The 12606-nt window shown below is 43.1% G+C and overlaps 1 protein-coding gene across 1 annotated transcript in view; it reads left to right on the top strand.

Moving 5' to 3' along the window:
- LOC126278769 (cadherin-86C) overlaps positions 1 to 12606 on the top strand; it is a 396441-nt gene that overhangs the window by 140309 nt on the left and 243526 nt on the right. Inside the window, exon 5 of the mRNA XM_049979049.1 lies at positions 1128 to 1256. Within this exon, the coding sequence (XP_049835006.1) occupies positions 1128 to 1256 (129 nt within the window). The remainder of the gene's footprint in view (positions 1 to 1127; positions 1257 to 12606) is intronic.

Below are 12606 nucleotides of genomic sequence, written 5' to 3'. Positions count from 1 at the left end.
CCTACGGCACTGCGTAGGATCCTATGGTCTTGGCGTGCATCCGTGCGTCGCTGCGGTCCGGTCCCAGGTCGACGGGCACGTGCACCTTCCGCCGACCATTGGCGACAACATCGATGTACTGTGGAGACCTCACGCCCCATGTGTTGAGCAATTCGGCGGTACGTCCACCCGGCCTCCCGCATGCCCACTATACGCCCTCGCTCAAAGTCCGTCAGCTGCACATACGATTCACATCCACGTTGTCGCGGCATGCTACCAGTGTTAAAGACTGCGATGGAGCTCCGTATGCCACGGCAAACTGGCTGACACTGACGGCGGCGGTGCACAAATGCTGCGCAGCTAGCGCCATTCGACGGCCAACACCGCGGTTCCTGGTGTGTCCGCTGTGCCGTGCGTGTGATCATTGCTTGTACAGCGTTCTCGCAGTGTCCGGAGCAAGTATGGTGGGTCTGACTCACCGGTGTCAATGTGTTCTTTTTTCCATTTCCAGGAGTGTATATTGAAAATTGTAGGTTTTCGTTAGTAAGGGTGAGGTGCAGGGTGGGTAGTTATTCAAATAAATAAATACGCAGAGGCATTTTCTTATTGTTAGCTGCCGCGCGGGGCAGCCGCTCTTTCTTAGTAACCTTGTCACGGCCCGCGCGGCTCCCCCCGTCGGAGGTTCGAGTCCTCCCTCCCTGGGTGTGTGTGTTGTCCTTAGCGTAAGTTACTTTAAGTTAGATTAAGTGTGACTTTGGTCGCATAAGACCTCATCACAAATTTCCAAATTAAAAAGAAATGGTTCAAATGGCTCAGAGCACTATGGGACTTAACATCTTAGGTCATCAGTCCCCTAGAACTTGAAGCTACTTAAACCTAACTAACCTAAGGACATCACACACATCCATGCCCGAGGCAGGATTCGAACCTGCGACCGTAGCAGTCCCGCGGTTCCGGACTGCAGCGCCTAGAACCGCAAGACCACCGCGGCCGGCTCCAGATTTATTGTTAGTTGGTAAAACATGCATTTTTTCGTGTCTCAGTTGTCAGTAGTTTTTCACACTGCCTAACCAAATGATTGAATTAGTTTTGAAAGTTTTCTGAAGTGTAACTTGCCCGGAGAGCTACGGTTTCCTGTTTTTCCGCAGGGCTCTCCACTGTTCAGCCTGGGCAATACCTCTTTGGAGTCTGCGTCGACCATCAGGGCGGATATCATACTCGCTGGAGAACTCGACTTCGAGAAGCAAACGATGTACATGCTAACTGTGATGGCAATGGTGAGTGCAGTGTGTGTTTGTTTTCTCTTTTGTAAGGCATCAAGTCACAACATACAGCTATATAAATAATAGAAACGACTGAACGGACACAGTTAATACAACGTTAAGCTATCGGCGAATGTATCCTGATGAATTGCTTCAATGAGACTTTTCAGTTTTGTCTGGGGAAGTAGAGCGCTTAATTTCGTCAGTGGTGACGGAGGATTAAATATACACAAGATTTAACGCTATAGAAACGACTGTAGTTACTCGGTCAAGTTCAAGATGGATGAGTGAGTGATAAAGGAGAGCTGCTAAAATGTTCGGTAAACAATGCTTTAACAAAACTAGCAAAGGAAATTGAGTTATAATTTTAGACTACTCCGTCCTTGCTACTGAACAATTTATGTACGATGAATTTAAATTTAAATCGTTTACATCATGCTCGGCAGAAAATAGTGATAGTTGAGCAACAATAACGCCAACAAAATACTATGAAACCTTGGGTCACGCAATTTTTAAGGTCACATCAGTAAGAGAATTTTAAGCATAAGCTTCTGTGTCCGTCTGGAAAATGGCTACTCAATCTTTATCTGCATACAGGATGAGAAATTAGACCGTATTAACGTCTTCCGATTATCATTGGTCCACGAAATAGTGTCCTGCCGCCATATGTGTTGTGCTAAAGTATTCTTGATGGGGGCGAGACATTTGAAAATTTACACTCAGCTGTCAATGTCCAATTCACCTTTAACTCTTCCCAGCCGAGAACACTGGGAATAAATTTGCGTTAACGCATTTTTTTCACACAGAGTGTAGGGCGAACCTACTGAACCGAATGACTAAATGGATACGCACTCTTGCTTCCACTGACTCATTCACCGCAGATTCTCAGAGCCATCGGCGCTACTTATGATCTTTGCATGTCATTCGCTAGTGCTGTATCCGCGACGGTGGGTGGACTTGTGTGACTTTGGCGAAACCTTGTGAAACTCTCAACCCAGCGCGCTTGGTCGCTATAACACTCGCCAGACTCACATCCAGTGCTACACATGTTAAGGCATCTGTGGTCTCAGTGGGCCTTCGGTGAGGCTAGCATATCTATAACGTGCTGAGTAGATTCTTGTCTGCCGTTTATGCTGGACATATATGAACTGGGAGTCACTTTCTGCAAATGGGACGCTCGTCAACGTTACTAAGAGAGTGGAAGAAGGGAATTTCTCTACTGCACCGTAACGTGATGTGAGCATGTACCAACTTTACTTCGTCTCTGAATTATCGTCATATTTCGTTTTCAATTTTCAATAATTCGAATAGTAACAGTGAGTTGCTTTGAAAAATTACGAGTGCCAACTTAGTTTGTGCGTATAGTACCGCTTACACGTGTCTCAAAATCTCGCGCTCGTTCTCGCAAGTCACCCCAGGAGGTCACAATATTGAATCTACTGGGCAACAACGAGCGGCAGTGACGCCTAACTGTGCAGCTGGGGGTGGCTAGCCTAGAGTGCGAACCCAATAACGTCTCATCAAATCAAAGAAAAGAGAAAATTAGTATAAATTAGTAATAAATAATTAAAGTAAAACATCAACGGCTACAGTTGAAGTTTATAAGGAAGAAATAGAGGCTTCATATAGAGACAAGGCTGATAATACGGCAAAATAAACAAATCTTGTTTATTTTATGTATGTCCTTCCTACATATCTTCTTCCAGTGGACATATAACTGAATACCTTTACCGGAAATCTTTCTCCCCCCCCCCCCCCCCTATGATCAACATGTTCCTTCAGTTTTCTCCTATTTCCTTTTACTTTTTCGTTTAAGTTATATACTCATAATCATTCCTTACGTCCTCCTTTCATAAACCATCTTCTCTTGTACATCCTTGCACTCTTCTTAGGAACGTGACTTCTTGAGCCTGCATTCTACTTTCTTGGTGTTGTGTTGTCACCCATGATGCACTTCCATAAATAAGGGTTTTTTTTTAAACTTCACCTGGGTTTCTATCCTGACTTTCTTCTGCAAATTTTTTAGAATAGTTCCACACATGGGAGTAACTTTATTTCATTTTTGGACTACATCATGATTATATTCACATGTGTCGTCACATCTTTAACGTTTAAAATGTTAAACTTGCTCCAAGTGTTCGTTATTCAAGACTACTTTCGATCTTACTGGCTGTGCACTTTGTAATTCCATGACTTTCGTTTTATCTTCAGACAGTTTTAGGTTGTATTCTGAGTTCATCTGCTGCAACTTAGGAGACTCCCACCTGAAGTCCATTTTCATTCTCCAAAACCACTGTTTGCTCATCTACATATAGGAGTACGTTAATCTAATGTCACAACCTAAAAATACTCATTTTTATTCACTATAATCCGGGGAAATATAGCATTTTTACCCCTTTATTTGTGTTCATTGACATTATTGTGACTATGTTGGTGACGGTGACGTTATTTCGGTGTTCGCATATAAACTCTTGATAGCATTTACGAGGTGAGATAGACAACCTGATTTAGCCATTATATTCCACAGCATTTCTCTGTTCACATTACCAAGTAATCTGGGTTTCCTAATTAAATTCTCTTCTCTTTTCTTAAATTGTTATAGTATAAAAACATTGACAGTAGTTGATTGTCCCTTTCTAAAACAAGAACTTAATGCTACCAAACACTGAAAAGGAATATCAAAAGCAGGCACCATAGGAAGATGGCCGCCCTCTGATTAGGTGACGCTTCTGAGCCAGTGCTTATCTAACAGAGCATGCCATCTGTCCATGATTCCCTCTCACTTCCAGTGGAGTCGTAGTAAAACACTTCTCATGTACATTTAATGGCATTCAATTCTAGTGCAAACTTCGTGGGGTGCACATAAGAGATAGGTGGATTGGTTTGTCGTCTCGGAAGCTGAAGCTCGTTTTTGTGTGCAAAGTTTTAACCCTCACTACATATTTGAACTTTTGCGCACAGACCAACTATGAGGCAGGTTCTAATGTTTCGCTGAAAGGTTTAGTACCAATTAATTAATAAATATAAACGTAGCTACCACTTGTTCGATTCCTTGCAGCCCTGACATAATAAATGAATATTAATATAATTTGCTCATTTTTACTCAAATTCCTAACGTTGCGCGATGGCTGATGCTAGATATACGCATACGTGTGGAACCACACATCTAAAGCCTAGTTTACACGACGACACTAGGTTGCAGGCAACTGCGCATGCGCTCCGCGCGTTTGCGCAACTCGTCAGTGAAACTAAACACTTTCAGTGTTTTCCAACTTTGGCGACACTAGTTGCATGAGTTTTGAGCTTATGTGTGTTCGTATAGTGTAGACAAATAGAAGCTAAACAGAAGCTAAACGATGTCAAAGTTAGCGTAAGGAGGGCTATGCGTGAAGCGTTCAGTGAATTAGAAAGTAAAATTCTATATACCGACTTGACAGAAAATCCTAGGAAGTTCTGGTCTTACGTTAAATCAGTAAGTGGCTCGAAACATCATATCCAGACACTCCGGGATGATGATGGCACTGAAACAGAGGATGACACGCGTAAAGCTGAAATACTAAACATCTTTTACCAAAGCTGTTTCACAGAGGAAGACCGCACTGCAGTTCCTTCTATAAATCCTCGCACAAACTAAAAAATGGCTGACGTCGAAATAAGTGTCCAAGAAATAGGAAAGCAACTGGAATCACTCAACAGAGGAAAGTCCACTGGACCTGATGGGATACCGATTCGATTCTACACAAAGTACGCGAAAGAACTTGCCCCCCTTCTAACAGCCGTGTACCGCAAGTCTCTAGAGAAACGGAAGGTTCCAAATGATTGGAAAAGAGCACAGGTAGTCCCAGTCTTCAAGAAGGGTCGTCGAACACATGCGCAAAACTGACATCGATCTGTTGTAGAATTTTAGAACATGTTTTTTCCTCGCGTATCATGTCATTTCTGGATACCCAGAATCTAATCTGCAGGAATCAACATGGACTCCGGAACCAGCCATCGTGTGAGACCAACTCGCCTTATTTGTTTATGAGACCCAGAAAACATTAGATACAGGCTCCCAGGTAGATGCTATTTTCCTTGACTTCCGGAAGGCGTTCGATACAGTTCCTCACTGTCGCCTGATAAACAAAGTAATAGCCTACGGAGTATCAGACCAGTTGTGTGGCTGGATTTAAGAGTTAGCAAACAGAACACAGCATGTTGTTATCAATGGAGATACGTCTACAGACGTAAAAGTAACCTCTGGCGGGCCACAGGGGAGTGTTAGTGGACTATTGCTTTTCACTATGTATATAAATGAAATAGTAGATAGTGTCGGAAGTTCCATGCGGCTTTTCGCGGATGATGCTGTAGTATACAGAGAAGTTGCAGCATTAGAAAATTGTAGTGTAATGCAGGAAGATCTGCATCGGATAGGCACTTGGTGCAGGGAGTGGCAACTTACCCTTAACATAGACAAATGTAATGTATTGCGAATACATAGAAAGAAAGATCCTTTATTGTTTGATTATATCATAGCGGAACAAACACTGGTAGCAGTTACTTCTGTAAAATATATGGGAGTATGCGTGCGGAACGATTTGAAGTGGAATGGTCATATAAAATTAATCGTTGGTAAGGCGGGTACCAGGTAGAGATTCATTGGGAGAGTCCTTAGAAAATGTAGTCCATCAACAAAGGAGGTGGCTTACAAAACACTCGTTCGACCTATACTTGAGTATTGCTCATCAGTGTCGGATCCGTACCAGATCGGGTTGACGGAGGAGATAGAGAAGATCCAAAGAAGAGCGGCGCGTTTCGTCACAGGGTTATTTGGTAACCGTGATAGCGTTACGGAGACGTTTAGCAAACTCAAGAGGCAGACTCTTCAAGAGAGGCGCTCTGCATCGCGGTGTAGCTTGCTGTCCAGGTTTCGAGAGGGTGCGTTTCTGGATGAGGTATCGAATATATTGCTTCCCCGTAATTATACCTACCGAGGAGATCACGAATGTAAAATTAGAGAGATTCGAGCGCGCACGCAGGCTTTTCGGCAGTCGTTCTTCCCGCGAACCATACGCGACTGGAACCGGAAAGGGAGGTAATGATAGTGGCACATAAAGTGCCCTCCGCCACATACCGTTGGGTGGCTTGCGGAGTATAAATGTAGATGAAGAAATATATATGCAGAGAGGAACGGAGAATAATGTTCGTATTTTGGATATCTATGCTTTGCATAGGTGTTTGTGGGATTTCAATGATGCTGATTACAAAAATAAGCAGTACATTGCTGCTCCTGAGACCTTCACGAGCGATCAGAACACAGATAGTTTGACAGTATGTGAGATGCAGGGCAAAATGTATTGAATTAGAAGCACATATATAACTGGATTAAGAAAAATACAAGCAAATGTAACTCTAGCTATGGAAATTCTCTCGTCTACAAGACTAAAATCCCATCGTTCGAGTTGGCCGACTCTTTTTTTTTTTAGGGATATTGTTGACAGAAGAGAAGGCTACACAAATCAAGTAGCTACATTCTTTATCCAATATTCATCTATTTAAAACGTCGCAGCGGTGCTCCCCGTTCACGCATCTTTGAATTTTGAAATATTGCCATTGTACAGATCTTCAAGAAAGTAGTCTGCAAACCATTCCCTTCTTGATGCGGCCTGCTTCGAATAATTACTGCCGTTAATGTTAATAATTATTACTTTAATGTTAATAATTATTGTTGTTAATGGAAAAGCGTCGTCAACTAAATCCGCATCTTTTAGCATGCCGACTGTTCTCGATTGTAATGCACGCAATGTGATATGTAATTTCAGTTTTGGCGACAGTGCTTCAATTACATAATTACCTCAATTTAGAAGAAACGTAAACAGTTATGGTGACATTCTAAGATAAGTTAAAGAACTTTTTGGATCTTCCGTTATAAATTATTTCAGCAAGGACGCTGAACAACCGAGCTCATGTTTTTTCTTCATCCAGTCACGAATCGAAACAGGTTTCTTATTTTTTTCTTATGCAGCGATTCCATGCAACAAGCTTTAATTCCATCTCAACTCGTGCGACGTGCAGCTGCCAAAACTTTCATTTCAGACACGACTGAGGAATCCACAAAACGACGAAACTGAAGTGTGTGCTGCTTTCGCCGTGTCTGCAGTCAAATACAAAACCATCTGCGTGCAACTCGTTCCACACAAAGAGTGGCGTAACCCAATGTGGTCGTGTAAACGAGGCTTAAAACAAAAACGGGCGGATAAACAGAAATTTAAAGTCAAGTAGTACGAGATGGAAAAGCAGGTAAAGTTGTGAGGCTCTATTATCAACGTGGCGATTGCTTTGGAAGGCTCCGTCTTGGGTACAACTCGCAATCTGTAAATGGAAATGGGGTTATGTAAGATATCAAACCGAGAAATACCAGGGAAAAACAGCAGTTTCTTTGAGCACAGCTTTATTGATTCTCGAGTTATGTCACATTTTATACAGAAGAAGGCAAATTCTGGTGACAAGAAACATTAACTTTACAGCACGTGCTGGGGATGTTGTTAAGCAATTTGTAAGATTGTTGTTATCTAGCTCATACATTCCTCGTTTCTAGTTGGTGTGAGGACTGGCAGCTAGCTCCAGATGAAGAAAAATGTAAGTTAATGGAGATGAGTAGGAAAAACAAGCCCACAATCTTCGCGTCCATCATTAGTAGTGTGCCGCTTGACACAGCCTAGTCGATTAATATCTAGGCGCAACGTCACAAAGCAATATGAAATGGAACGAGGATATGAGGATTGTAGTAGGGAAAGCGACTTTGGTTTATTGGGAGACGTGGTTCATCTGTAAGGAAGATCGCATATAGGACACTAGTGCAATCCATTCTTGAGCCCTGTCGACTGTTTGGGATCCGCACCAGGTCGGGTTAAAGGATGGCATGTAAATCAGACGTGTGCTGCTAGATTTGTTACCGGCAGGTTCCAACAGCACGCGGATATTACGGAGATGCTTCGGGAACTAAAATGGGAGTCCCTGGAGCAAAGGCGACGTTCTTTTGGAGAAACACTATAGACAAAATTTAGAGAACCAACATTTGAAGCGGACTGCAGAAAGATTCTACTGTCGCCAAAGTACATTTCGAGTAAGAAATACGAAGATAAGATAAGAGAAATTAGGATTTATACGTAGGAATATAGACAGACGTTTTCCCTCACTTTATTTGCGAATGGAAGAGGAAAGGAAATGACCAGTAGTGGTACAGAGTACCCTACCCCACGCACTCTACCGTGTCTTGCGGAGTATGTAATTAGATGTAGATGTAGATTTAGACTTTAACCGACATACGTGTATGTACCGGAAGATGGGCACGAACATCAACACTCCGCGGCCTGAGCTGCGCCAGGCTTCTACTCTTCGTCACGTACACAACTGCCTCCGCTTGTCTTTACGGATAGAAATCTAACGGACTAAAATCCGGAAACGTAGCGTTCACATCACTGGACCTTTCCCATCTAGCCCTCTGCAGGGAAACTGGATATCCAGGCGTTCCCGTGCTTCTAATGAGGTGGAGTACAGCAGTGCAACAAGGAAGTTGGGTATGCCCGTCTTTAGATAGGTGCAACGGGGGCACATCTTCATCTAACAGTTACAAAGAACGGGCTGCTGTTTGTGAAGCAGTCACGGACTGTGCGGCTGGTCCCGGCGGAGGTTCGAGTCCTCCCTCGGGCATGGGTGTGTGTGTTTGTCCTTAGGATAATTTAGGTTAAGTAGTGTGTAAGCTAAGGGACTGATGAACTTAGCAGTTGAGTCCCATAGTATTTCATACACATTTGAACAGTTTGTTTGTGAAGCCTAATTGAAGAAGGGCCCAACAATACGAGGAACCCATACTCCAAAGCAAACTATCACTCCCGATGTGCTAACTACCTCTAGACTGCCATGGTGTGGCGCCAACAAATTATGCTTGCAAAAGGCAACCTTCACAAGAGCATACTACCGACATCTCTTCACGTGGTCATGGGAGGCTGTCAAAAAAAACCTGTTGCGGGTAGGTGTCCAATGGAGACTGTTTGTTTCACGACAACGGCCGAGCTCATTCTTGCGCGGACCACAATCATACATGCTGCTTCTTCGGACTATCAAATTTCGCATCGCCAATCTCCTCTCTCAAACCACTACCCCATCCTCCCTCATACACTCTCCTGATATGGCACGCACTGACTTCTTCGCATTTTCTCTGATGAAGAAACCTTTGCGCGGCAGGAATTTCCAGAGTGACGACAAGGCAATTTTCGAACAGGAATGAATGCTGTACAGCCTAAATGTAGACTTCTACAACCGAGATCTTCGCCAAGTCATCCATCATTGGAAAGAAAAGTGCCGTGAGTTCCTGAAGTAATAATTAAAAGTCACGCACAACGGCATGCGAAAATGTGTGAAAATATTGTAATGAATAAATAGTTAGTAAGAGAGGAATTTTTGTGCTCCCAGCTGCATATTAAATATTTTATAATATTTTACTAAACAGAGCAGAAACAAGACTGGACAATAATTTAGGCGAACATGAAAGTGGTTTTAGAAACGGCGGATCACATTCTGAACAAATATTAAATCCAAAGTTAATCATTCGCCGCAGATTACTAAATTCAAAATATATTGTAGTAATGTTCATTGATTTAAAAAGGTCTTTGATTCTGTTGACAGAGAACTATAGGTAAAATAGTCCAAGAATTTAGTGTAAAGCCTAATTCAGGAAATCTAATTTCCAAAACACTTACACACTATGTACAGTGTAGATTATGGGAGAAATATTCCAGCCCTTCGAAATAAACACAGGTGTTCGGCAAGGTTATGGTCTACCACCAATTCTTTTTAATTTTATTCTAAAAAAAAACAGTGAGGATTTGAAATGAAAAACTATATGAATATCAGGTTTTACCAATAAGCTTGGGAAGAGGAAACAAATGATTTTGTTATACTGTTACACTATGTGATCAAAAGTATCCGGACACGACCAAAAACATACGTTTTTCATATTAGGTGCATTGTGCTGCCAGGTTCTCAATATCAGCGACCTCAGTAGTCATTAGACATCGTGAAAGAGCAGAACGGGGCGCTCCGAGGAACTCACGGACTTCGAAAGTGGTCAGGTGATCCGGTGTCACTTGTTTCATGCGTCTGTACGCGAGATTTCCACACTCCGATGTTATAGCCGAGTGGAAACGTGAAGGGACACATACAGCGCAAAAGCGTACAGGCCGACCTCGTCTGTTGACTGCAAGAGACCGCCGACAGTTGAAGAGGGTCATAATGTGTAATAGGCAGACATCTATCCAGACCATCACACAGGAATTGCAAACTGCATCAGGATCCACGGAAAGTACTATGATAGTTATACGGAAGATGAGAAAACTTTGATTTCAAGGTCGAGCGGCTGCTGATAAGCCACACATCACGCCGGTAAATGCCAAACAACGCCTCGATTGGTGTAAGGAGGGTAGACATTGGATGATTGAATAGTGAAAAAACACTGTGAGGAGTGACGAATCACGGTACAGCATGTGTAGTGTCAATAGTAAAATTCGGAGATGATGGTGTTATGGTGTGGTCGTGTTTTTCATGGAGGGGGCTTGCGCCCCTTGTTGTTTTGCGTGGCATTATCACAGCACAGGCCTACACTAATGTTTTAAGCACTTTCTTGCTTCCCACTGTTGAAGAACAATTCGGGGATCGCGATTGCATCTTTCAGCACGATCGAGCACCTGTTCACAATGCACGGCCTGTGGCGGAATGGTTACACGACAATAACATCCCTCTAATGGACTGGCCTGCACAGAGTCCTGACATGAATCATATAGAACACCTTTGGGATGTTTTGGAACGCCGACTTCGTGCCAGGCCTCATCGACCCTCATCGATACCTCTCCTTTCCGCGAAGAATGGGCTGCCATTCCCCAAGAAACCCTCCAGCACGTGACAAAACGTATGCCTGCGAGAGTGGAAGCTGTCATCAAGGCTTAGGGTAGGCCGACACCATACTGAATTCCAGGATTACCGATGGAGGACGCCACGAAATTGTAAGTTATTTTCAGCCAGGTGTCCGGATACTTTTAATCACATAGTGTATATTGTGTGATTCAAAATGGTTCAAATGGCTCTGAGCACTATGGGACTTAACATCTATGGTCATCCGTCCCCTAGAACTTAGAACTACTTAAACCTAACTAACCTAAGGAAAGCACACAACACCCAGTCATCACGAGGCAGAGAAAATCCCTGACCCCGCCGCGAATCTAACCCGGGAACCCGGGCGTGGGAAGCGAGAACGCTACCGCACGACCACGAGCTGTGGACTATATTGTGTGAAAAAGTGACATTTTCTGTAATACAGATCAAACTTTTAAAAATAAATGCCCAGTAGGACAGGCTTAAGAATTTTTAACAAACATTAGAAATGCACCGAAATTTCTGAAAATATGTATTAGCCCAGTAGAGAAGGTTAAATTTATTGGCGAAATAGTCCAAGGAAATGGTCTGGAAAAACCTGCTACACAGGAAAGGAAATGAAATTGGAAAGACAAATGGTATAACTAAAGACCTATTCAATAAAAAAAGTCTTGTTCAAATAACTTAGGGTTTGCTGCCGGGTGAAGTCGTCGACGATCGCCGATATTTCGACAGGAGCACACCCTGCCATTCTCAAGGCACAAATGCAAGGAGGAAGCAATGTGCAAGGGAATTTAATACCTCTGTTCGCAGAGGAGAAACAAAGAAGCTACCACACACAGAACAAGTGTCAACACAAACAAAGACAACCAACATCAGAAATATCGATAGTGACTATTAATCAACAGGTGAGATAGCCACTAATTCTATCCCTCTGTTTTTTTGACGAGAGACAGAGCCGGGTTCCAAGCAGCATTTAAACAAAATCGACCATCTCTGCTTATAAGGTTGCTTGATAGTTTGATTTCAACAGCTTCCTTAATAGCAGTATCCCAATAGCTGGACGTGCAAGCCAGAAACTCCGTGTTGTTGTATTTCATAGGAAGATCGGTGTCAAGGCAATGTTGTGAAATAGCGGATTTGCTCGGCTGTTGAAAGCGTGTGTGACGCTTATGTTCAATACACCTGTCTTCCACAGTCCTGATTGTCTGAACAATATATGACATGCCAAAGCTGCAAGGTATACGATAGACACCAGCCTTACGCAAACCAAGATCATCTTTTACGGACGCCAACAGGGTCTTAATCTTAGAAGGTGGTCGAAAAACACATTTCACATCATATTTCCGCAAAATACGGCCAGTCCTGTTGGACATGCTTCCTGCGTAAGGCAAAAAGGCCGTAGACTTAGATGCTACTTCGTTGCTATCGTCAATCACGCATTGCACAGAAGGCT

This window comes from Schistocerca gregaria, chromosome 1, assembly GCF_023897955.1.
Source record: "Schistocerca gregaria isolate iqSchGreg1 chromosome 1, iqSchGreg1.2, whole genome shotgun sequence".
Lineage (NCBI taxonomy): Eukaryota > Metazoa > Arthropoda > Insecta > Orthoptera > Acrididae > Schistocerca > Schistocerca gregaria.
The sequence above is the reverse complement of the archived record's forward strand: the minus strand, read 5'-3'. Positions and strand labels throughout refer to the sequence as shown.